Source organism: Balaenoptera physalus (genome assembly GCF_965194825.1).
Source record: "Balaenoptera physalus genome assembly, chromosome: 10".
Classification (NCBI taxonomy): domain Eukaryota; kingdom Metazoa; phylum Chordata; class Mammalia; order Artiodactyla; family Balaenopteridae; genus Balaenoptera; species Balaenoptera physalus.
In genome coordinates, this window is record NC_138889.1 from 51,735,537 (window position 1) to 51,760,125 (window position 24,589).

The 24,589-nt window shown below is 37.9% G+C and overlaps 1 protein-coding gene across 20 annotated transcripts in view; it reads left to right on the plus strand.

The window, feature by feature from the left end:
• Positions 1-24,589, plus strand: part of DLG2 (discs large MAGUK scaffold protein 2) — a 2,066,111-nt gene that overhangs the window by 1,516,807 nt on the left and 524,715 nt on the right. For 19 of the 20 annotated variants that reach the window (XM_082410132.1, XM_082410117.1, XM_082410128.1 and 16 more), the window contains one exon: positions 12,895-13,031. In XM_082410132.1, coding sequence (XP_082266258.1) covers positions 12,895-13,031 — 137 coding nt within the window. Of the gene's footprint in view, positions 1-5,925; positions 6,315-6,625; positions 13,032-24,589 lie in introns of those variants that run through there. The other variant, XM_082410125.1, reaches the window with a different exon arrangement.

Sequence of the window (24,589 nt, forward strand, 5' to 3'; positions counted from 1 at the left end):
CTAATATTTCAAACTAAATCATGAACATGGGATTGAGAGATAAAAAGTTTCCCCAAGTGAGTTTTAATGAGTGATAACTGAATATAGTGAAGAAAAGACAAAAATGTGGGAAGGAAAAAATTATGCTTTATCACAAAAAATAGAACATCATCCCTCACAGAATATAATTTCATGTATTTTTTTAAATTAATTAATTTATTTATTTATGGTTGTGTTGGGTCTTCGTTTCTGTGCGAGGGCTTTCTCTAGTTGTGGCAAGCGGGGGCCACTCTTCATCGCGGTGCACGGGCCTCTCACCATCGCGGCCTCTCTTGTTGAGGAGCACAAGCTCCAGACGCGCAGGCTCAGTAGTTGTGGCTCACGGGCCCAGTTGCTCTGTGGCATGTGGGATCTTCCCAGACCAGGGCTCGAACCCGTGTCCCCTGCATTAGCAGGCAGACTCTCAACCACTGCACCACCAGGGAAGCCCCAGTTTCATGTATTTTTAAAACAGCAGCAAACACTAATGAGGAAAACTGGTGTGGCCCAAATCTTATCATGTCATGCCCCTGCTTAAAACTCTTCAAAGGCTACCCATAGCCATTAATACAAGATCCAAACTCCTTAACAGAGCACCTCGGGACCTTCACGAGCCTCTGGTTCTCCAGCTTCCATTCTCAATATTTCCTCCTAACCCCATTCACTCCTTTGACCATGATGATCAAGGCCATATCACCTCTCTACAAGCTACTCCCTCACTATGCTTAGAGTTCCTAACTGTCTTTCTTCTAGCCATTCAACAGGGCTCAGCTCAGTTGTCACTATCTCCAAGAAGTTTTCTCTGACTCTGCTATCTGCCTTTTCTTGAAAGCATTTGCTTATGTTCTGTTTACTTCTCGTTTCCTCCACTCTGGTCTGTGAGCTCCTCGAGGACAAGAACTGTGTCCTCTTCATAGTAATCTTTCCCAGTGCCAGTGTCGTGAGTTGAATTGTGTCCCCCAAAAAGATGTTGAGGTCTTAACTCCCAGTACCTGTGAATGTGACCTTAATTGAAAGTAGGAAATTTGCTGATGATCCAGGATAAGGTGAGATCATTTTGGTGGGCCTTAATCCAATATAACTGGTATCCTTATAAAACGAAGAAAGTTGGATACAGAGACAGACACATACACAGGGAGAATGTCAAGTGAAGATGAAGGCAGAGATGGGGGTGTTGCCTCTATAAGCCAAGGAATGCCAAAGATTGTCAGCCAAACGCCAGAAGCTAGGAGAGAGGCATGGAACAGATTTTCCTCCACAGCCCTCAGGTGGAACCAGATGCCTTGATCTGGACTTCTAGCCTCCAGAATTGTCAGACAATAATTTTCTGTTGTTTAAGTCACCCAGTTTTGTGTAACTTTGTTCCAACAGCCGTAGAAAACTAATATAGCCTGGAACTTAAATGTTTTTTAAAGAATGAATGAAGTGACTCACCATATTATTTTATCAGCCTGAGCCCTTTCCTTCACAGTTCATTAAAGTATACTTATGGAAAAAGGATTCAGTGATCTTTATTTGATTCATTCATTTTAAAAATCAGTTTTGGAGTATCGACTTTGTTCATAATGCTCCTGGGGAACATAAATAAAAGAGTTATTGGGTTTCCCTGATGGCGCAATGGTTAAGAATCCGCCTGCCATTGCAGGGGACACAGGTTCGAGCCCTGGTCCAGGAAGATCCCACATGCCGCGGAGCAGCTAAGCCCGTGCGCCACAACTACTGAGCCTGCGCTCTGGAGCCCACGAGCCACAACTACTGAGCCCACGTGCCGCAACTACTGAAGCCCAGGCGCCTAGAGCCTGTGCTCTGCAAGAAGAGAAGCTACCGTAATGAGAAGCCCGTGCACCGCAACTAGAGAAAGCCCACGCGCAGCAATGAAGACCCAACGCAGGCAAAAATAAAACAAATAAAATGAATAAATTTAAAAAAAAAGAGTTATTATTCCCTCTACATTCAAAATGCTAACTGTCCAACATGGGGGACATTACACTTTTCCAGAACAGAGCTGACAGTTAGGTGCTGCATACCACAGTAGTGGTTTATGGCAGGCATGCGTTCTGATTGTTTGGTGTTCATGCTATACAAGCTATTAAATGTTTTCAATATCAACCCTTCCTATAAGTAACTAATTCAATATAGAAAATGATGTCTCATTAAAAGTGAGAGAGAGAAATAGCATTAAATGTGGTCGTGGACACATTACTTTTAATTTAAAAGATGGGTATTAGGAAGGACTTTGCTGAAGAGGTGTTACTGGATAAGAGCCTTTGTGGATGGAAATTTATCAAGACCCATCCAATTACCCTTCAGACTTTCTACTCTGATTTCCCCAGCAGCAACCCTGCCAACTGGAACATTCCTATCAAGACTTCAAAATATGAGTTGATTTTTATCTCTCTCAAATAATCTGTTACTTTTGATAACTTTATGTGTTGGGATCTGGATGCCTCCAAACAGTCTGGACTGTATTCAGAATCAATATTAATGGCTTTGGTTTACATTGGCAACTAGAGTTAACTTAGGAAAAAAACATTCAGGCAGACGTGGTTGATAAGTAAAGGCAGTGCCTATCACTTTTAATGCTGGAAGCTTGGAGGATATTCCATTTCAAGTACAATAAAGTAGACAGTAAACCAGTAAGAGAACATCTGATCACCCTTTGTCATACTGTCCCATGAGCAGTCAACTGTGGTCAGAGCAGTTTATTTCATTTGTAAGGATGCAGGCAAGGAAGTGCTGATCGTTCTTAGATTTAATAAAGAGTAAATACGTTTCTCATTGGTAATCTCTATTGTTTCTTTAGATACAATAGACACTTCATTAATTCCCAAGCACACGAGGCAGTAGTTGGCACATTAAAATGCTCAGTATGAATTATTCTGGTCACTTTTTTTTCTTGAGCTAAAGCAGTCTGCTAAAGCATACACATCTGTTAATGTGAGATGCTTGACATTTAAAAGTATACCTACGCCATGTGATCATTTGGTCTTTGAACAATTCAATCATTAATTCATCCTGTAAATATTTATTGAACAATTACCATATGCCAGCAGTGTGCACAATATGATCTATTTTATGCAACCCCTACTTTCTAGGATCATATGATTTAGTTGAAGAGAGAAGATCAATGCACACAAAAGATTAATTTCAAAAGTGATTTAATCTAACTTCTTACACTTTCTGTGCTTATACCTAGACTGCTGAGAATTGCTGACGGAAAAAAAGTTACTAGAATAGTGCTATCATTAATTCATAGTCACTAAACCCTAACGAGACAATCAACAGTTCCTTGCAATTTTTCTGCGTTTCTCTAATCAATTATTTCTTCCATCTTCCCTAAGAGCTATTTCAAAACTTCTGTACTTTCTCAAATCTCTGACCGCACTACTTCCCTCATCTTGGCCAGTACCACACTTTCTTGTTATCAGAGTAAATTGAAGATGAGAACGACTTTAGTGTACTGCCATTAAGCCAATAATCTTAACCTTTATCTACACCATCCTTCTCTCCTTCCCTCCTAATTCAGTGGAGAAAGAGTCCTCCTGTCTCCATTTATTCCAAACTATTTATTATGCATAGTTTCAGGGGCTAAGTGTACATTGGTGAGTATAAGGGGTATGGTTCCTCTCCTGCTGCAGCCTGTATTCTAACTAAGACTACTTGTTGCTTTCACATGAAATATTTCTCAAATAAGCCATGTTATCTCCCAACTCTGGGTCTTTAAGTGCATGTTTCCTTCTGCGGGGATGTTCTCTCCCCACTCCCTCTCTCCTGGCTCACTTTCATCTTCTAGGTCTCAGATTGGATATCAGGACCTATAGTTAGCACCTGTTCCTCTCCTATCAACGCTTAACACACCGGGTTTTCATTGCCTCTTTACTTGCCTTACTCTCCATTAGAAAAGAACCATAAACACTGATTCACTGATATAACCACAATATATATAGGGCAGTCCTTGGCACATGAGTAGTTATCAATTAGTGTTTGTTGAATGAGTTAACTCATTCTATTTAAATAGATGTGAAAAAGCTGATAGGTATAATTGGTTCTACTGGGGTTCAACTTAGCAATGAACTACTTTGAGTTGGCAAAGACTTGAGTGGTCTTGAAAATTAAAGTGGTGAAGGCATTTCAGATGGGAAACAGGAGTAACAGTAGAAAAACAGCACAGCAAGATCATCTTGCTTGGGGGGAAGCTTAGTAGCAGAGAAGTAAGGAATAGTGAGAAGAGGGGATGTAGCATTCCTGTAGAAAATGAACAGTGATGGACAATTTCAAGAAACAGAGCAACACAATGGATGTAGAATTTTAGGGAAAGAATAATCTGGAAAATCTTTGCTGAATGGATTGGAGAATCAGGCAGGGAAAGACTGGAATCAGGGAATGTGGTCATGAGCCTTTTACACTAAAGCAAGCATGATTGGATAAGAACTTGATTTAGTGAAGTAGCAATAGAGAAGACATATGTACATATATATAATACATATACACATTTTGTGCCATCCTCTCCTATTATGGGAATGAGTAAGGTAACTACAAACTAGCAGTTCCACCAGGCAAGAAGCCCAGCCAGTCATCCAGAATTTTCCTCCAAAAGGACTGGAAATTTCAGTCCTCTGATGGGTCTTTGTTCTTTCCGCATTACATAGAACACTACTGATTTCTTTTACATTCCTACCCTCATCACGTTATACTGCCCCGTTTCTTCTCATATTTCTTTTACTACTTCTCACTTCATTTTATCTTTTTTATTGCTCTGAAACAGTGGTTCTCAGAATGTGGTCCTCACACCAGTAGCGTTAGTATCACGTGGGAGCTTGTTAGAAATGCAAATTTGGGGGCACGTGCCAGATATTCTGAATCAGAAACTCTGGGCATACAGGCTAAATTCACTTCTCTCAAATAATAGTTATTCCCCAAGGCACATACTATAGAATCCTATTCTCTCTGTAATCTCTTTCTTGTGGAGAATCCATTTTCATAGTTTCAATGACCACTGCTATGTTGATAAGTGCCCAAACTTGTGTGTGTGTGTATGATTTCATTATAAAGAGGTAGATATACATACCACCACTTACACCATTAGAATTAGATGCTGTATTAATTTCCTGGAGCTACCTTAGCAAATGACCACAACTTGGGTGGTTTAAAACAAGAAATTTATTCTCTTGCAGTTCTGGAGCCTGGAGGTCTAAGATCAAGATGTCAGCATGATTGATTCCTTCTGGAGAGCTCTGAGGGAGAGTTTGTTCCATGTTTCTCCCTCAGTTTTTGGTAGTTGCTGGCAATCCTTGGCATTTCTTGGCTTATATATGTACCATCCTGCTCTCTGCCTCTGTCATCGCGTGCATTCTTCTCTGTGTGTTTCTTTGTTTCTGGGTCCAAATTTCCTCTTCTTACAAGGACACCAATCATTGGATTGGGGCTCACACGAATCCAATTTAACTTCATCTTAAATTGATTGCATCTGCAAAAACCCTGTTTCCAAATAAGGTCACATTCACAGGTAACAGGGCTTAGGACTTCAATCTGTCTTTTGAAAGGCGTAATTCAACCTGTAACCACTGCCATTTGAGTAGATTGTGGTATACGGAGTCAGATGTAGGAGACTGAGGAAAGTATGTGTGATACGGAAATGGAGTTAGTAACTAGAGATCACTGTTTAGAAACTCCAGCTCTTACAGTAAATGAGGCTGCAGCAAGTTCAAGAGAAGATCTTTTTTTTATTAATTTATTTTTTTAAATTTATTTATTGGCTGCATTGGGTCTTCGTTGCTGTGTGCGGGCGTTCTCTAGTTGCGGCGAGCGGGGGCTACTCTTCGTTGTGGTGCACAGGCTTCTCATTGTGGTGGCTTCTCCCGTGTGTTAAGCACGGGTTCTAGGCAGGTGGGCTTCAGTACTTGTGGCACATGGGCTCAGTAGTTGTGGCTCACAGGCTCTAGAGTGCAGGCTCAGTAGTTGTGGCGCACGGGCTTCATTGCTTTGCGGCATGTGGGGTCTTCCTGGACCAGGGCTCGAACCCGTGTCCCCTGCATAGGCAGGCAGATTCTTAACCACTGTGCCACCAGGGAAGTCCCAAGAGAAGATCTTTCTAGGATAGGACAGAAGCATGGTCAAAGCCAGAATAGAAGAAAAGCATTGATGGTAAGAGACTGAATATTCTAGAAGGGAAAAAAAAGGAATAATGAGTAAAATTCAATGGTGAAGGGGAAGATTTAGGTTTAGAAAAGAGGAATGATGCTCATTCCTTTGAGAAAGGGTAGGTATAGACATGGAGACTTTTCACAATAAAATAGGCACTGGGGGCTTCCCTGGTGGTGCAGTGGTTGAGAATCTGCCTGCCAATGCAGGGGACACGGGTTCGAGCCCTGGTCTGGGAAGATCCCACATGCCGTGGAGCAACTGGGCCCGTGAGCCACAACTACTGAGCCTGCGCGTCTGGAGCCTGTGTTCCGCAACAAGAGAGGCCGCGATAGTGAGAGGCCCGCGCACCGCGATGAAGAGTGGCCCCCGCTTGCCGCAACTAGAGAAAGCCCTCGCACAGAAACGAAGACCCAACACAGCCATAAAAATTAATTAATTAATTAATTAATTTAAAAAAAAAAAGGCACTGAAGTGATGCCTCTTTTTAGGCGAAAAGTATAAGTGGGTATTTTGAGGTACATAGTCAGGAGAAAAGCTTGGAACATTGACTGTGGTAAGTTAATTATGTGATCTGTGAGAGATCCTTAAGCAGGATTGAGCCTGCCTAGCCAGTGCCGAAGGCATTTTGAACAGAACCACTTCTTTCAATGCCAAACTTGGTCGTTTGAACCCAGGGAGAATCCAGAGAGTAAGAAAATACAGCTTTGGTCTTTAACTTCATCGGGCACTGTAGATATGATTAATTAATTATTCTCTCAAATTAAAATGAAAGACACATTTTTGGTATTTTTTTAAGCAATGGTTTTTTTTTTTTAAGGAGAAGAGATGTAAAATAGTCTGTTACCTGTGTAGACCAGACCCACAGGTGAAGTTTTTGTTTTGTTTGTCAACTGAAATTAATGCACATTCAGCAGTTAGGTTGCCTGTATTTTCTAAAACAAAGCCTGCCAGGCTTCAGGGTGGATTCTGTGTTTCCTTTAATAAAATAGGATAGTAGAGTCAGAATGTACAGAATACCACTATAGTATATTTCTTTTTTGTAAAGCACTAAACACCCTACCTTGCAGATCCTAGATAAACTGTGACAGAAGCAGTCTGCTTAATAATATTAAATTTTTGGAGGTGCCCCAGAGTGTCCTCCTAGTAAAGTCACATAAAATGAAGTTGGACCATGTTATCGAATGATTATAAGACATTATGGGGCTTAGTTCTTTACACCCATAAAGACTATATGGGTACATTGTAGTCACATGACTCTTTCAAGTATTGGGGTTTTTATTCTAAGCTTCCCGCACGCAGAATCAGTCCATTTTCCCAAGACTTCCTCCTTCAGGCCTCCACCTTCCACTGGCACCTGCTTCTCAGCGTAGTCAGGCACCAAGGGGAAAGGGTGAAGGGTGATTGTTCCTCGTGTTCTTTTTTCACAGGAGAAGGAAAAGATTTTGCATGGGAAAAGGTTAAGTTAAAGGCTTTAAACAACGTTCAGACATTCCTTTCCCTACGCCTGCATCTCCTGTGTTAACATGAGGATATACAATCTGGGGATATGCAGGAAATACGGAAAGAAGAACCCAGCTTTATGCACTAGATGTAATCCTGAAATTGTTTGCACATCAGGTTTGTCAAACAGATCAGTTTGTAATAGGTTGCTTTTTTCCTTTGCCAGAGTACTGAAATATCCACTGATTTTACTTCCTTTTGTGATTTTAATACTTACATTGTTCTGTGTCAGCTTTGTTTATTACTGACACATGTATAGGCATGTTTAGTATTATTCTCAGTAGCCAAACTTTCCACAGTCGATAGTGTTAGGGTCACGATTTTAGGATGAGACCTACCAACTCTTGTCACTGAGTTTATTTTATAATTGATTAGTCCATTTCTTTATCATGGACACATCTTTTCAATATTGTAACCAATTCTCTAAATTGGTCACTTACCAAAAATCAGTGTTCCTTACTCAAATCTTTATAATACTCATTGTATTTGTCTTGTTAGGGACCACTCTAGCTTATCTTACTGTAAATACAGGTTTTGAGTGTTTGCTAGGCATTTTTGTCTCAATTTCCAGCCAGGGGAGCTGGGATTTTATGAGCACTGTATGATCTAAGTCAGGGCAGCTGACTCTTCAGTTACTTAGTCAGTCTGATGTATTGGTTTTAAAGATGCGTTCTCTTTTATCAATTCTAACTTAAGACTGTATTCAAGATCCAGCCCAAATGCTAAACCTTTTGTTGATTCTCCTCCTGCTCTTCTAAGAAGTAAGTCATGACCCCCTCTGTACTCACATATCACAGTACCATTACAGAACTTATCCTAGCCAGTTCAGTTCTGTCAAGATCTTTAGGTATCTGTTTTCCAAACAACTTGAGAGCTTATTGAAAGCAGAGAACTTTTATTTATCAAGAATCTATTTTTGTAATAACTGTAAATGGAAAGTAACCTTTCAAAATTACATAACATTTTTAAAAAGACATTTGAAAAAAGAATCTATTATGTGCCAATTACTAAAGAACATAGATACGTTTATTCCCTTATTACACCTGAGGAGATTGGGACTCCAGTTTACACAGCTAGTAGATGGAAGAATCAGGACACGAAACTGGCTCCGCTGTTGTCCCACTGCCTGCACAGTGGTTGCCATAAACTCTGTGTAGACTAAGATGGAGAGGTAACCAGAGTTCAATGAGGAAATGTAACATATACATTCATCAACTCCAACTAACGGCGCTCACTTTTTCAGCTGCTTCTCACTCTGTAAAGCCACCAGCTTCATATTAAAGGGGAGTCTTTCTCAGACACAAGTGATTTTCCTTGTCCTCTTATATTCATATGTTTATCCATTCTTTCATTTAATGCATATTTATGAGGTAACTATGTATCTGCCCTGGTTCTACTGCATAGCATGAAATAGTTAAAAATCCCTGTCATCTGGAGTTTATATTTTCATCAAGGAGATAGGCAATAAAAAATTAAATAAAATACATAGATGATTTATATCGTATATCACAAGGTAATAAGTGCTAAGGGACACTGAGAATAGAGCAGGATAAGGAAGTGGGATGGACTGTTAGGGGACAGTATTAAATAGGGAGGTCAGGGTCAGGCTCCCAGAGAAATTGAAATTTTCACAACAGCCTGAAGGCAGGGTGTTCCAGGCAGCAGAAACAGCTAGAGCAAATGCCCTAAGATGGGAGTGTGTCTGGCATGTTCTAGAAATATCAAGGCAGTAAGTGTGTCTAGAGTGGATTGAAGGAAGGAAGTATTAGCAAATGAGGGTAGAGAATGATCCTCTAATGTAGACAGACTACCCCTGCTTTAACAGAGTGTGTGCAAGGAAACCAGTGTCTCCAAACTGATCATTTGGATTTGGTCTTATGGCTTGGTAGACCTAGACCACATTTGTCTTCATAGAGCAGCCCTCCAAAAAGCAATGACATCATCTGGATTTAGAACATTACTTCAGCCAGGTTCAGCCACAGTCACTCATGTGAACTCATGGATCATTATTTCTGTACTGTTTCTGGTCAATCCATTTCTTTACATTTATGTTGGCTACAGTTGATAGCAGCTGGTTATACAATGCATGGTATGTACTCAGGAGATGCTTGTTGAATGAGTGGATATATGAGTGAGTGAATGAATGAATAAATGAATGAATGGATGGATGGATGGATGGATAGATAGGACCAGATTTGATTTTATAACACAGACGGATACTTCCACCTTTAAATAACCTTGTATTCTGGATGTAGACATAAGCTATATGTTTACCTATCATGTTGAATTGAATATCTGGAATATGGTTGAATGTTGATCAAATATTGATTATTTTTAAATGTATCCATGTTCCACCAAAGTAAGAGAAATTAGGCGAAATGTTTAGTTCTGTACCTTTAGAGCCATTCTCTGGCTCTTACTTAAAATACTTTAGCTTAAGCAGAGTCACCAGTTAAGAAGTGCTTAAGCCTAATCTTAGTGGAAAAAACGTTGTTTCCTTTTTAGCTGATATATTTATGTCTACGGTATCCACAGTGATTTCATTGTCTTGGTAAAATCTTCAACTTCAAATGTCAAGTACATAGTTACTCCCTTTGTTGGACTTAACCTTGTTTATAGTGGTAATTTGTTTGCTTAGCTCTTCTGTAACTCAGACCGGCTGTGGCATTTACTGTTGGCATAGTAGATGTAAATCAGAGTCCCTGAATTTTCTTTAACCTTTTGTCCACAGTTCGGAATGAATTCTGTACTATTGTAAATGCAGTAGATTGATCCTAGAGTGTGGCTATGAAACTTTTGTAAATATGTTTTTTAAACTTTCCTATAATCATATATAAATATGAAATAACAGTTTTGGAAAACATGAGCTGATATGTATTTTAAATTTCATAGGAAAAGCCAGTTGGGGACATTTTATCTACCCTTGGTCATCTTTCACTTGGTAAACAAATTCTTTAAATATGAGGGAAACAAATACGTTTATAGATCTATGCAATGTCGAAGCATCAATAAAGAATAATTACCCACTCTAGTATGAAATTAAATAACACTTATTTTAACTGCCTCATCAATTTAAATCCATTTTCCATTTATTGTTAACAACTAATTTAACAAAAAAATCATTTCATTTCAGGTATGATTCCAGAGGTGTTACTTTATAATTTACCATGCCATTATTTTTCCATTAACTAATCACTTATGCTATCTTAAGAGCAGCACATAGCCCTGCTCAATATTTATTCAATACAAGGATAGTGAAATGGAGTATTTTTAAAGTGTTTTTCATTGTTGTATAAAGTGCCAAAAATTTGTATGATTGTTTTATCATAAAACAAGTGTGTGGTTTTTTAAAACTAGGCAACTAGGGGTGTGTGTGTGAGGGGGGGTTTAATTTCTTAAGACAAGCAAGTTATAGAAATGTTCTGTCTTTAGTTACAAATGTCTTTGACTTATATCTATCTTTCTGAGTAATTTTCATGTTAATTATTATAATTTCAAAATGCAATGAAAATATATGCTACAAGTATTGTACTGAATGTGTATTCAATTATATTCTGAGAAAGATTTTTTTTGTTCTTATACTTTTAAAGAGTCTATCAGTCATTCTTTTAAAATGGCCTCATAATGATTTTTTAATAACTCTATTCTTGTTATCATTCCATAGTTTAATATAAATAAAAGTTTATGGCAATATGTATAGACCCTGAGGATATTATGCTAAGTGAAATAAGTCAGACAGAGAAAGGCAAATACTGTATAATTTCACTTATATGTGGAAATCTAAAAAACAAAACAAAAGAACAAACATAAAATGGAAACAGAGTGATAAATACAGAGAACAAATAAGTGGTTGCCAGAGGAGAGACGGGTGGGGAGGAGAGAAGATATAGGTGAGGAAGATTACGAAGTACAAACTTCCAGTTACAAAATAAATGAGTCATGGTTGTGAAATGTGCAATGTGGGGAATATAGTCAAGAACCATGTAATATTTTTGTACGGTGACATATTGTAACTAGACTTATCATGGTGATTATTTCGAAATGTGTAGAAATATTTAATCACAATGTTGTGTAATAGGAACTAACATAGTATTATTGGGCAATTATACTTCAAAAACAAACTCAGTCACGGAAAAAGAGATCAAATCTGTGATTACCAAGAGGTGGGGGAAGAGGAGAGGGGGAGTTAGATGAAGGCAGTCAAAAGGTACAAACTTCCACTTAGAAGGTAAATAATACTAGGGATGTAATATACAACATGAGAAATATAATTAACATTGCTGTATGTTATACATGAAAGTTAAGAGAGTAAATCCTAAGAGCTCTCATCACAAGGAAAAATTTTTTCTATTTCTTTAACTCTGTATCTATATGACATGATGGATGTTCACTAAACTTACTGTGATAATCATTTCATGATGTATATAAGTCAAATCATCATGCTGTACACCTTAAACTTATACAGTACTGCGTGTCAATTATATCTCAATAAAACTGAAAGAAAAAAATTATAAGCCATAGCATAGTAAAATTCTTCTCTCAAGATGGAAAATTTCCAAAAAACAAAAATTGTTTTAAAAAAAGGAAATTTTCCATGTTTAAAATGATTTCATATTTCGTGGTTTGTTACAAACATAATACAGTCAAAGTATATAATCTATTTCTTTATTCTTTAGACTGGGTGCAGGGGTGATTCGTTTGTGTTCATTCTTTATTAACTATAAGTTAATAACAGGAAGTGCCAGGAAGTGTGAAAATATGACAAGGTACCCAGAGAAGGAAACATGAAGGGCAAGCATCGAGCTTCTTTTCCTTATCTTCTCTCTGAAATTATTACACTGATATCCAATGTATCTTCCTCATGGCTCTTATCTCAGAATCTGTGGAATGTTCGAATTGCTGTACTTTTCACTCTGAAATGTCAAAAATATCTAGGTCTCTACCCAAATGACTGGCAGGACTTCTGTTCTCTATGCTAGAGTAACAACAGCAGCAACGAGGATGATCCCATAGACTAAACGTGGGCAGGATTGCACTTGTGTTTTGCCTCATTAGCATTAATCAACAAGCTTTCAAATGTTTAAAGAACACAGTTGATTGAAGTAGAATTTATTGTTATTTATTACTGTTGTAATAAATTGAGGATTAATTTTTTTTCGACTGTTGAAATGTGACTAATAGCACTTTCTTAAACAAATACAAGGCTTTTCTTTTTCTGTTTCTTTTCCGTAGGTTTAGGCTTCAGTATTGCAGGAGGTGTGGGGAACCAACACATTCCTGGAGACAACAGCATTTATGTAACTAAAATTATAGATGGAGGAGCTGCACAGAAAGATGGAAGGTTGCAAGTAGGAGACAGACTACTAATGGTGAGTGTGACTCAAGCAGAACTATGTGTATATTTATAAAGCTCTTGTTTCCCAGTGTATGACTGTCTTAGTCATTTCAGGCTGCCATAACAAAATACCATAGGTTAGGTGGCTTAAACAACAGAAATTTTATTTTCTCACAATTCTGGAAGCAGGGAAATTTAAGAGCAAAGTTCTGACCCATTCAGTTTCTAGTGAGGTCTCTCTTCTTGGCTTGCAGACAACTATCTTCCTGCTGCATCCTCACATGGCCTTTCCTCTGGGCTTGTGCTGAGAGAAAGCTCTCTCTCTCTTTCTCTTCTTATAAAGCCATTAGTCCTATCAGATTAGGGCTCCACCCTTAAGTCATTTAATTAATAACCTTAATTGCATCCTAAAGACCCTATCTCCAAATACAGTCATATTGGGGGGTTAGAACTTCAACATAAGAATTTGGGGGGGAGGAAGCAGTGACCTTGGGTGGAAATAGAAAAGGGAGAGCAGATTTTCTGGTAAAAGATATCAAAAATACAGGTATAATTGGAGCTGATTTGTTGACATTTTAAAAACAGAAATCTAAATTTTCACCAGTTTTCATAGGCACAGAGATTGTGTGTTGTTCTTCCGGTATCATCCATCTCCTATCAGCCAGAGAGACTGCTAAATCCGGACTGGTAGAGAGATGGGCTTTGCATAGCAAAGGGCACAACACGATCTGGTTTATTGATCTGTACATTTCTATGGCTCTCTGTGTTCTTCGGTTCAACCAGTGTAGACACAGTTCCTGACTTCCAAGAATTCGTAATCTGGGTTCTGTCACGTGTGCAAATGGATCCCTTCCCCCTCTCCTTTCAGACAGGGTTTCTGCTATTTTACTTGCCAGCCGCTCACATGCTTCAGGAGTCTTGGGCAACGATTGACACCAACACGCAGCCACGCTTTCTGAGCCGTGGAGTTATATGATAAAGGAAAGCAAAATGTAGGCAATTGTAAGAGTAAAAAATTGGTGATTGCACCTAAAAACTGTTTCATCTCCATTTACTGTTTTATATTAAATCTACAGGATAATAATCAAATACTGAAAATTAATAGACGATAGCTGTCAAGTACGAGAAGTATATCTAGTCATATCTAGTCATATGTCTCCCTTTGTAAAACAGGGTCTTGAATCTTTGTCACAAGGAGCCATTATCTCCAATAGTTTCATGAGAAGTGTTTGGGAAGGATCAACCTATACAATTTCAAAAGAATAGTAATTTCTAGGACATGTGCAAGTTTTGGGGGTTGAACCTCAAAGTTCATTGTGCCCATGTCCCTGGACTCTAGACAGGTTGTTTGTAGTCCCACTGGGCTAATTTCGTAGTTGTCAATGATTTTTGTATTGAATTATCTGGATAAGAGCTTTATAATAATCTTGATAACTAACATTTATTTGGCATTTACTGTGCTCCATGTATTTTTTAAAATGTTTTTCTGTAATGTAGTATGTATTTCTCACAACAGTCTCTTTTATATAAGCAAAGGGAAACTGAGGAATAGAGAGAGGTTTACTAACTTGGCCATGGTCATATAGTTAACAATGGACAGAATTGGATTTCAAATGCTTGTAACCACCAGACATGGTCTTTGCATTTGTTTCCTAAAATCTGTCAGTCAGTTCTTTCCTTCTTTCCTTTAGTTATCATTCAGTCATTCATTAATTCGTTTATTTAACAAGTAATATATTGAGTACCAACCATGTCCCAGGCAACAGCCACTTCTCAGGAAGGAACTCTGTCAGCAGAAAAAGTATGGTCAAACTGAATGGGCAAAAAATGTGGCATTAATGACTTCAGTCAAAGTTGCAACTAAGAGTTTTTGGCTTCTTTACCACTTGAAGTCACTACAATTTTATTTTTATTTTTTTTAAACCATTTTATTGAGGTATGATTGACATGTAAAAAGCTGTACATATTTAATGTATACAACTCCATGACTTTGAGGATAAGTACATACCCATGAAACCATCACCACCATCAAGGCTATAAAGTTATCCATCACTTCCCAAAGTTTCCTCTCACTATCATTATTATCATTATTATTTTGTGTGTGTATGGGGTAAGAACACTTAACATAAGATCTACCTTCTTAGCAAATTTTAAGTATACAGTACAGTGTTGTTAATTATAGGCACCAGGCTGTATAGTAGAACCACCATTTCCATTCTCAGGACATTCTGAATTTTGTTTGCTTGTTTTTTTTGCCTTTGACGTGAAAGTTGGTTCTTTTTTTTTTAACTTAAAGCTCTTTTGTGTGTTTTTTAAAATTTATTTATTTATTTTTGGCTGCCTTGGGTCTTCGTTGCTGTGCACAGGCTTTCTCTAGTTGTGGCGAGTGGGGGGCTACTCTTCATTGCAGTGCACTGGCTTCTCTTTTTGTGAAGCACAGGCTCTAGGCACGCGGGCTTCAGTAGTTGTGGCACACGGGCTCAGTAGTTGTGGCTCGTGGGCTCTAGAGAGCTGGCTCAGTAGTTATGGCGCACGGGCTTAGTTGTTCCGCAGCATGTGGGATCTTCCTGGACCAGGGCTCGAACCCATGTCCCCTGCATTGGCAGGCAGACACTTGATCAATGCGCCACCAGGGAAGTCCTAAAAGTTGGTTCTTATGATGTTGTGTCTTCTGAAACAGAAAAGTGTTATTGGGATATAAGACAACTTCTCTCTAACGACTTCTCTCAAGAAGACAAACTTTATTGTTTGTGGACTTAGGAATAAAATAAACTGTGATATCCATTTTCTACATAGTGCTAAATTGAAAAATGAAGAGGACAGTTTCATTCTAAATTAATGTGTCATAGCGACTGATTTGACCTTTGGCTCATTGTCTGTAAGAGTTTGGATGTAGGAAACTCTTCTGGACCTCTTCTGTTATTTCTTCAACTGCTGCTATTATAGTATCATGCTAGATGTCATTTGCTCATTTCTTGAAGTTCTGTTTAAATTTTTAGCTTTATATTCAAATTTTTAAAAAAAAACCGTCAAAGTCTAAATAATTCTGTCAAAGGATTTTCCAGGCATCATGCTATTTTTCCATTATCATTTTCTTGATATTCATTGTAGACAAAATGATTTCAAAAATAGCTATGACATAATCCTTAACTGTTTTGAGTTTTAAAGCGTAGTTTAAAAAAAAATGAAGCTTCAACAATCATAGGTCTCTCTCCTCTTACGTAAGGAAAACATAATTAGTACTTTCAAGGCAACTGCCAAGCTGAATCTGGAAATGAAAGAAAATTATTCATTTTATAAAATTCTGAAAGAAAAATGAGCCTGAGGGAGAGCATAAATTAAAAGTCCCGGAAGCCACCCCAAAAGATCAATTATCTTGCTTCAACCAAAAATATTTATTAATGCTCTCCTTCTGTCATTCCTTTCCACCTCCTCTTCCCTTTACTACCCTACATTCATGTCTTCTTTATCTTTCTCCTCTTCTACTCTCCTCCCCCAAAGGAAGTATGAATAATTTAGATTCTGTGATTTACCAGCTGTACCACACTCTATTTTTCTATAAATAGGTTTTTTCTAAAACAATTTGTACCACTCCCTTCTCTCACTTCTTAGGAAAATTTCCTCCATATGTTATTCATTCATAGTTCTGTAAGTAAGCTGATCGAGAATAAAATCCCATTAATTTCTTTAGACTTTTGTGGATAGATCACCATAATTCAGGAAGTCTCCCAGCATCTACCCTGCAGTGAGAGCACAATCTTTTTTTTTTTTTTTTTGGCAGGGGGTGGGAGTGGGGGATCTTTAGTAATAAACCTTTCAGTTTCTCAACTGAAATAACTTTAATGTTGGACACCATCTGAATCATACCATATATACTGGGTACTTTTTTTTCCCTAAATACTTCTTATATGTCAGAATTGAAAAGTATCTATCTTAGATATTATCTTATTCCAACTCTCATTTAGTACATCAGAATCCCACAGAAAAGCAACCATGTGAAATAGTCCCTCACCTCTGCTAGAACTCTCTAAGGATGGAGAACGGAATGCCTTGTCGAAGCTATCCATTAGATACTAACCATCAGTAAAAATGTTTTCCTTAAAATTAGATCAAAATATACTTCCCTATACAGCTCTCCCTTTAGTAAAGGTCTCTCCCTTTAGTAAAGCTCTCTCTCTTGGAAACACAATGATGAATATGAATTCCTTTTCCACATTTGTTTAAAAAGCTATGTCTTGCCAATTCTCCACTTCTCAGTCTTTTAAGATGTTTTACACTTTTCCTCTCACTCTTGCACTAAATTTTATCATACATCCATTTATCCTCTGAAAATAGATTACCCTTTTAACAAAACTTCTTTTGATTCTTTAGAATGTTATTCCCCAACTTAAAAGAAAAAAAAAACAGGCAATATTATTGCATCTGACCTTTACATTTATTCTACTGTAAGAAAAAATTATCCTGCCTAAAACCTTTGCAATAAGCCCCTTAGTGTTTCAAATAAGATGACTTTAATGTCAGACCTCTCTGATGTTTCATGGGTCACCCAGAGGCGTGGTATATGTTCTCTTTATCAAAATAACACTTTTTAAAATTTCCCCTGCTACTGGCACTTATTATCATTCACTAGAATTTTGTTTGTTCTGTTTTGTTTTTTATTTTTTCAAATGACAGTGACATCTGACTTTAATGGATTGTACCAGTAGCTTAGTGTTGAAATCTCAGACTGAATAGATTCCCTCTTGGCCTTGAACTTCATGGAACAGATGGTCAGAGGTTAACAGTATTGATAATTTTCTAATTCTTTCATATATTTTTACACACTCATTTTTATTAAGCCCTACCATGGTTATACATAGAGCCACATATATTACAGAAATGTGATCTTCTTCGTCTTTTTTCTACACAATACCAGAAACTTTGAATCTAGAGTCATCTAATTGTCTTCTCTAAAGGGACAACATGAACTGTTAATTGGCAAATCCCCTGTCGCATTGTGATTTAAAGTTTATAATCTTAGTCTCTTTTTTCCATAACCTTTGCTTGACGTTTGAAGAAAAAATTGTCAGTGAGAGACTTTTTACATCTTTTACAGAAAATAAGTCTGTATGTTTTCTTTGCTTAAAGGGAAGCCGAAGACAAGAGGAAAGGTAAATGAGGCATTGAAATAATATGGAAAGACAGTGGACTCAGAGATAAGATATCTGGATTCAAGTCCTAGGCAGCCAGCATTAACTCTACCTAACTGACCTTGGGCAAGTCATGTTCATCTTTGATCTTTTGTTATGTCCTCAATACCATGACAGCATTGCCTTAGATCAGTGTTTCCCAAGTGTGTTTTAAAATATTAGTCTCATGTCTGTGTCACATGAAAAGCATCTATAGTCAAATTGAAATTCTACAACCTGTATCTCACCTCTTTTGTAGATTCTCAACAAACTTTAGCATATATAAGGGTCTATGAAGTCCTCCAGTCAAGGAACTAATTTAACTTTGGTACCCTAACTTTCAAATATATTTTACTGTGGAACTTTTTTCTTAAGTAATGTTTATGAAATACCTAGAACTAGTGTTCACTGGAGTCACTCTGGGATGTGCTATGTGTGAGCATCTCCTATTTTTATTCCAGAATGTTTATCCTATGGTAAGGACATTAAATAGATTTAGGGAAGATGAGTGGAAACAAGATAATTTTCTGAAGGAGCATTAGTTGTGAGGACCCACTATCACCTTGTTTCATGCAAATATCAATGAGAAAATCATCTTGAAGACCATGCAAATATGTAGGAGTTATCTGAATAATGAAGAGGATTTTAAAACACTTTCACTGTTTAGGCCAACCTTAAATAAAAACCAAAAGCTATAACTGTCTCTGCACATGGCTCTTTCCTACCACCAACACACTGCCTCCTCCTTAAGAAGATCTTTCACCCACAGCACCTCCTCACTCCAACACTTGAGAGATGGATAGGGCAGTCATTACTGCTATTCTCATCTTCCAGAAGAGAAAGTTAGAACTCAAAGATGCAAACATTTTTCCAATATTACATAACTAATAAATTGTGAGATTGGATTCAGACCTAGATATCAATTTTCTAAAGCCACATTCCTTTCAGCAGTTTACTCAACCCCTCTGGTTCTCCATCTTGGTTACACATTTGAATCTCATGGTAAGTTCTTGAACGCTATGGATGCCCAGGCCTCAATCAACCCTGAATAATCAAATCAGAAACTCTGGGGTAGGAGCCATGCCTCGTTTTCATTTTTTTTTTTTTCTTAAGTTTTCCAAACAATTCTCATGTGCAGCCAGGTTAAGAACCATCATTCTACCTTGACCTAATCACATCCTACCCCACTCTGCTGCAGCTCCACTGCTTCTCCTGAGGGTGACTTCTGAGGTAATGCTCATTGCATCAAGCTGGTATAGCATCATTTAGCAATTTCCAGTCATGGGCTAAAAGGCATTAGAAATAGTTCACCCTTCAGACTCTGTCTCCAGTAGTTAGATTACCTTCTGAAACACCAGGGGAAAAAAAATTTGGATAATTATTTCTTGGACTCCCTTTTAATTTGTCTCAAATACAATAAAATTACAATATAATGCAAATGCAATGATATATTTTATTTAAGGGTTTAAGGGCTCTATTTATAAAGGGATTTTATATAAAGGGTTAAAGCCTTCCATTATATTGTTTATTTCTTTTGCTTGTATTCAGTTTAATAACCCTGTTTATAGAACTTACTCTATAGTCATCACATATCGGTACCTAGTATAAAGCGGTGGTTTTAAAATTCTTTAACAGCACACCCCATCAGTAAAACACAAAAAGTTGTCTTTAATATATGTATATTTCTCTACTTTAGATTGCATTCATATATTGTTATGGTAATATATACATTTTATTTTAAACCATACACAAGAAATACAAAGATGAAGATTGATGTGATAAATATTAATAGAAGTTCAGATATTTCTTCCTGTACCCAGCTGATTGTACTGGGGTTCCTATCATACGGTCCATTTGGTGACCAGTGCTATAGAAGAAGCTGGAGTCAATCAAGACATCAGTGGCACTTGCTCTCTCTCTCTCTCTATGCAATGAAAGATGAAGAAATGCATTAATGGGACTTCCCTGATGGCACAGTGGTTAAGAATCCGCCTGCCAATGCAGGGGACATGGGTTCCATCCCTGGTCCTTGAAGGTCCCACATGCCGCGGAGCAACTAAGCCCGTGCACCACAACTACTGAGCCTGCCCTCTAGAGCCCACGAGCCACAACTACTGAGCCCGTGTGCCACAACTACTGAAGCCCGCTCACCTAGAGCCCGTGCTCTGCCACCAAGAGAAGCCACTGCAATGAGAAGCCCGTGCACCGCAAGGAAGAGTAGCCCCTGCTCGCTGCAACTAGAGAAAGCCCACACACAGCAACGAAGACCCAACTCAGCCAAAGATTAATTAATTAATTAATTAATTATTTTAAAAAATGCTACATAAATAGTTTTAAAAAAAAGAAATGCATTAATGGTTAATTGAGGAGGAAGAAATTTGCACTGTTGGAGCTCTGATTATGTCCCTTATAAGCTGATGCGAGCCGGTGTTCACATTTTGTACCAGCCTTTCATTCTTCTATCCCATGCCTGACACAGAGTGAGTGTCCAATAAATATGTATTGTTGGTTGAATGACCTTCATTCCTTATCCTTTCCTCTCTGACTCAACACAAATATAAAATAGAAGCTCAACACAAATGCCTCATTCTTCCTATAACATAGGGAATTTTGGTTGCTTTTCCTGTGATATGCCACATTGTTTTTTTAACTTATTTAGCGGATTGTTTCAACATTTATTAAGTGCCTACTGTTTATGCTGTGTCAGCTGGGGGAATACAAAGATGAAAACGATCTAATCATTGCCCTTGAGAAGGTCAGTCTTTGAGATGGAAAGAGGCACTGCAGGAGTAAGTGTTGTACGAGATCAGTTTCACAGAAAGAACCCTGAACAGGAAGAAACTATTTCCAGCATTAGGATCAGCCAAAGCACTATGTCTGATTATGATGTTTGATCATTATTCGTACACTGCTTTATGTTATACAGTGTCTTTTCAGGTTCATGGTATCATTTCTTTCTCATAAACACAAGTAAATCAACAAATAAATCAATATTATCCCCATTTTACATATAAGAAAATTAAAACTCAGTAAATATGTTAACTGGCCGAAATTCATAAAACTAGAAATTGATAGCAGATCTGAGTCTACTTTCAAAATTACTCTCATTATATACCAGGTTGCCTTCATTTCTAAAAAACACCTAGGTTTAAAATATGGTTATTATTTCTCATAAATTTAAGTAAAGTCACCGGGCATGAGAAATCAACTTCCTTCTTTCCTATTCCAATTTTCCGTTACTCATGAGATCTTGTTATGTGTGTCTCATAAAGAGGTCACCGCACTTAGTTTCTGTTCTCCCTTACTTAAGGTTTTTGTTCTTATTCATTTGAAAAATAGAGTTAATTTTGTTCTAACCATAACTAATTTTGTTCTAACCATAATTAACCATAGTTAATTTTGTTCTAACCATCTCATTTCTGAAAAGATGTAAAATAAGAAAATATTTATTATCCAGAGATAACCATTATTAACATTTCTCATGTATTCATAGTTATTTTTAAAACAAATTTTATTATAGCAGTTCATTACAATGGACTGCAGAGATTTCAGTCTTTGGTTTATGCATATTTATTTTCATACCATTGACATTACTACATTAGATTGGCCTCCTTTTTAAGTTATTTTACAATATGGTGATCATCTACTTTGTCTTCTCTTTTAAAAGTTAACTTTGAAGTTTGTGATGTTTTTTTCCAGTGTTTCTAGAGTCTCACATTTCCTTGTACTATGTCTTAGTACAATTTTTATGTCCATAATACCTCCCAGTTTGTCTCACCACATTGCTATTCCTGAATGAATATGGAAAGGTCAGTATGTTGCCATCTGTACATTGCTCATTTCTCCTTATCACACCCTCTCATGCCCGCACACCTCCCACCTTTGTACCATCACATATGTATTTGCTAACACTTATTTGAATTCCCACAACACTTGCCATGCTCAAGTCTCCTGGCACCCCTTTCTTCAACTGGTTTGCCCTCTTCTGTCGGCATCATGCTCCAATTCAGTGCTCCCTCTTCCATTCGAGAGAATGAGTCATCTCACCTCCAACCTCTCTCTCTTGGCCTCAGTCCTCTGTCCTATTGAAATACATGGCCAGGCTGCACACATGTCCCCCTCTGTGTAGCACACCCCACAGAAACACTTCATTGAAATGCACATGATTTTTTTTCTGAAACCAGGCCAGTTGCTCAGTGTTCACCATTATAGGCAGATACTTGATGCCAAAGAAAAAAGGAAAAGGAAAAAGACAATGGAAAACAATGACAAGAGCAACCAGCCAATCAGTATAATGTCCCTTCTCTCTGTGTACAATCAGCTCCAGCTGTAGGCCCTTTATCTTGAGAGTTCAGAGGATAATGCACACATATAATTACCCCAAATAAACCCACTTTCGTGAAAAGCATTTTGAAGACTTCAGCACAAAAGAGCACTTTTGGGTCCAGATCCTATACTATTCTGAATTTTTAAAAAGACCACACAGAAGCCTCATCAACAGTTCTCTAATTAAACTCATCAGTTCACAGATGTTTACAGGAAAATGCTCAGCGAAAATTTTCACCCAGAATTCCTGTTTCCTGAGAAGAGAGATGGATGATGACAGTAGTAATAGTAACAAGAGCTCACATTAATAAGTAATGAGCCTGCCACTTTACATAGGGCAATACATTTAAATCAATAACCCTTTTGAGGCAGTGATTATTCTCATACCTATTTTACAGATGTCAAAACTGAGGCTAAGTAGGTTAAATAAGTTTCCCAAAGTCACACAGCTAGGTAGTGCCAGGAACAGGATGAGTCCTGGTTTGCATGACTCAAAAGCATGTGCTCTTAATCACTACATATTGTTGCCACCACCTCTTCCATGACAAAAGTCAGTGTAAATTTTCCAACATTTCATAGTCACCAAACAAAAACTGACTGAACTACCACTATTTTAAATTACCAATATTTTCCCCAATATCCTCTCTTTCTTCACTCCTCACCTCCAACTTTTCCTCAACTTCTGTTTTCTGCTCTAAATATTTTCCTGGTGGTCTGAGAGTCTGTTAAGGAAGTGATTCTCAGAAAACACACTTAAAGATAACATCTTCTAGACTGTTTCAAGGCCCAACTTAAAAATGGAAAAAGTGCAGTTTAATAAACACTGGCCTCATCTCTTTTTCACTGCTAATCTAATGAGCTGTGTGCTTTCTGTACCCTGGAGAGAGAGACAATGAGCCCTGTCAGGAAGAGCGCTCTTGTGCCACTTGTAGTCTAATCCAGTTGTTTTCTAGCCTTTAGGGTCTTTATATGTTGGTTTGTGATCCTCACTGTTTATGCCAACAAACGCCTCCTCTCTTCTCTTTTTTCTCTATAGACGTTTCTGGGGTGCACGGTCACAATATTCAGAGCCACCTTAGGCAACCATTGTTTAAGAGAAAACACCCACTTCCATACACATTTTAAACCATTGTAATATGAGCATTATTTGTAAATATTCATTATCTAGGTACAAGTGGTACCGCCCTTAAAAAAGTGATTAATCAAATATACAAGAAGGTTTTGAAGAAACATTATCTACATCAAACTACTTTCCATTTTACTTGTTTTTTTTTTTTATTAATTAATTTCTTTATTTTTGGCTGTGTTGGGTCTTCGTTTCTGTGCTAGGGCTTTCTCTAATTGCGGCGAGCGGGGGCCACTCTTCATCGCGGTGCGCGGGCCTCTCACTGTCGCGGCCTCTCTTGTTGCGGAGCACAAGCTCCAGACGCGCAGGCTCAGTAGTTGTGGCTCACAGGCCTAGTTGCTCCGCGGCATGTGGGATCTTCCCAGACCAGGGCTCGAACCCGTGTCCCCTGCATTGGCAGGCAGATTCTCAACCACTGCGCCACCAGGGAAGCACCCATTTTACCTATTTATTTTTTGACTTTGTCAGTGTATTTGGCTGATGCAATATATTGTCACCACTGGATTAAGCGAGAAGGGTAATGATTACTCAGGCTTTTATAACACTTAGGAATTCACATTACTTCTATATGTAAACTTGGAAAGAGACTCTTCTCCTAAAGGAAGAAAGAATAGATGATGTAAGCCCTAGGTTTCAATGAACCAACACTCAAGGGCCGTCTCATTTTCATCTTTTCAGGAGACGGTGACCCAACTGATGGCTTTGCCACTTGGGGTCTGTGTGACCTATTTGTTGCAAGTTAACCTCTTCAAATGTCAGTTTTTCTCACCGGTAAAATGGGCCTAATTATTCATGTCTACCTCATGGAGCTATAACCAGGACCAATGATATGATTTATGTCAAAATATATACGTAGTACTTCCAAGATATATGACATATAGGTGTTAAATAAATGTTAGCTCTTATTATTATTACTGTCATTTTTGTTATTTCTCTGTCTATAACTAAAGGCTGCCATCATCAACTGTGTTC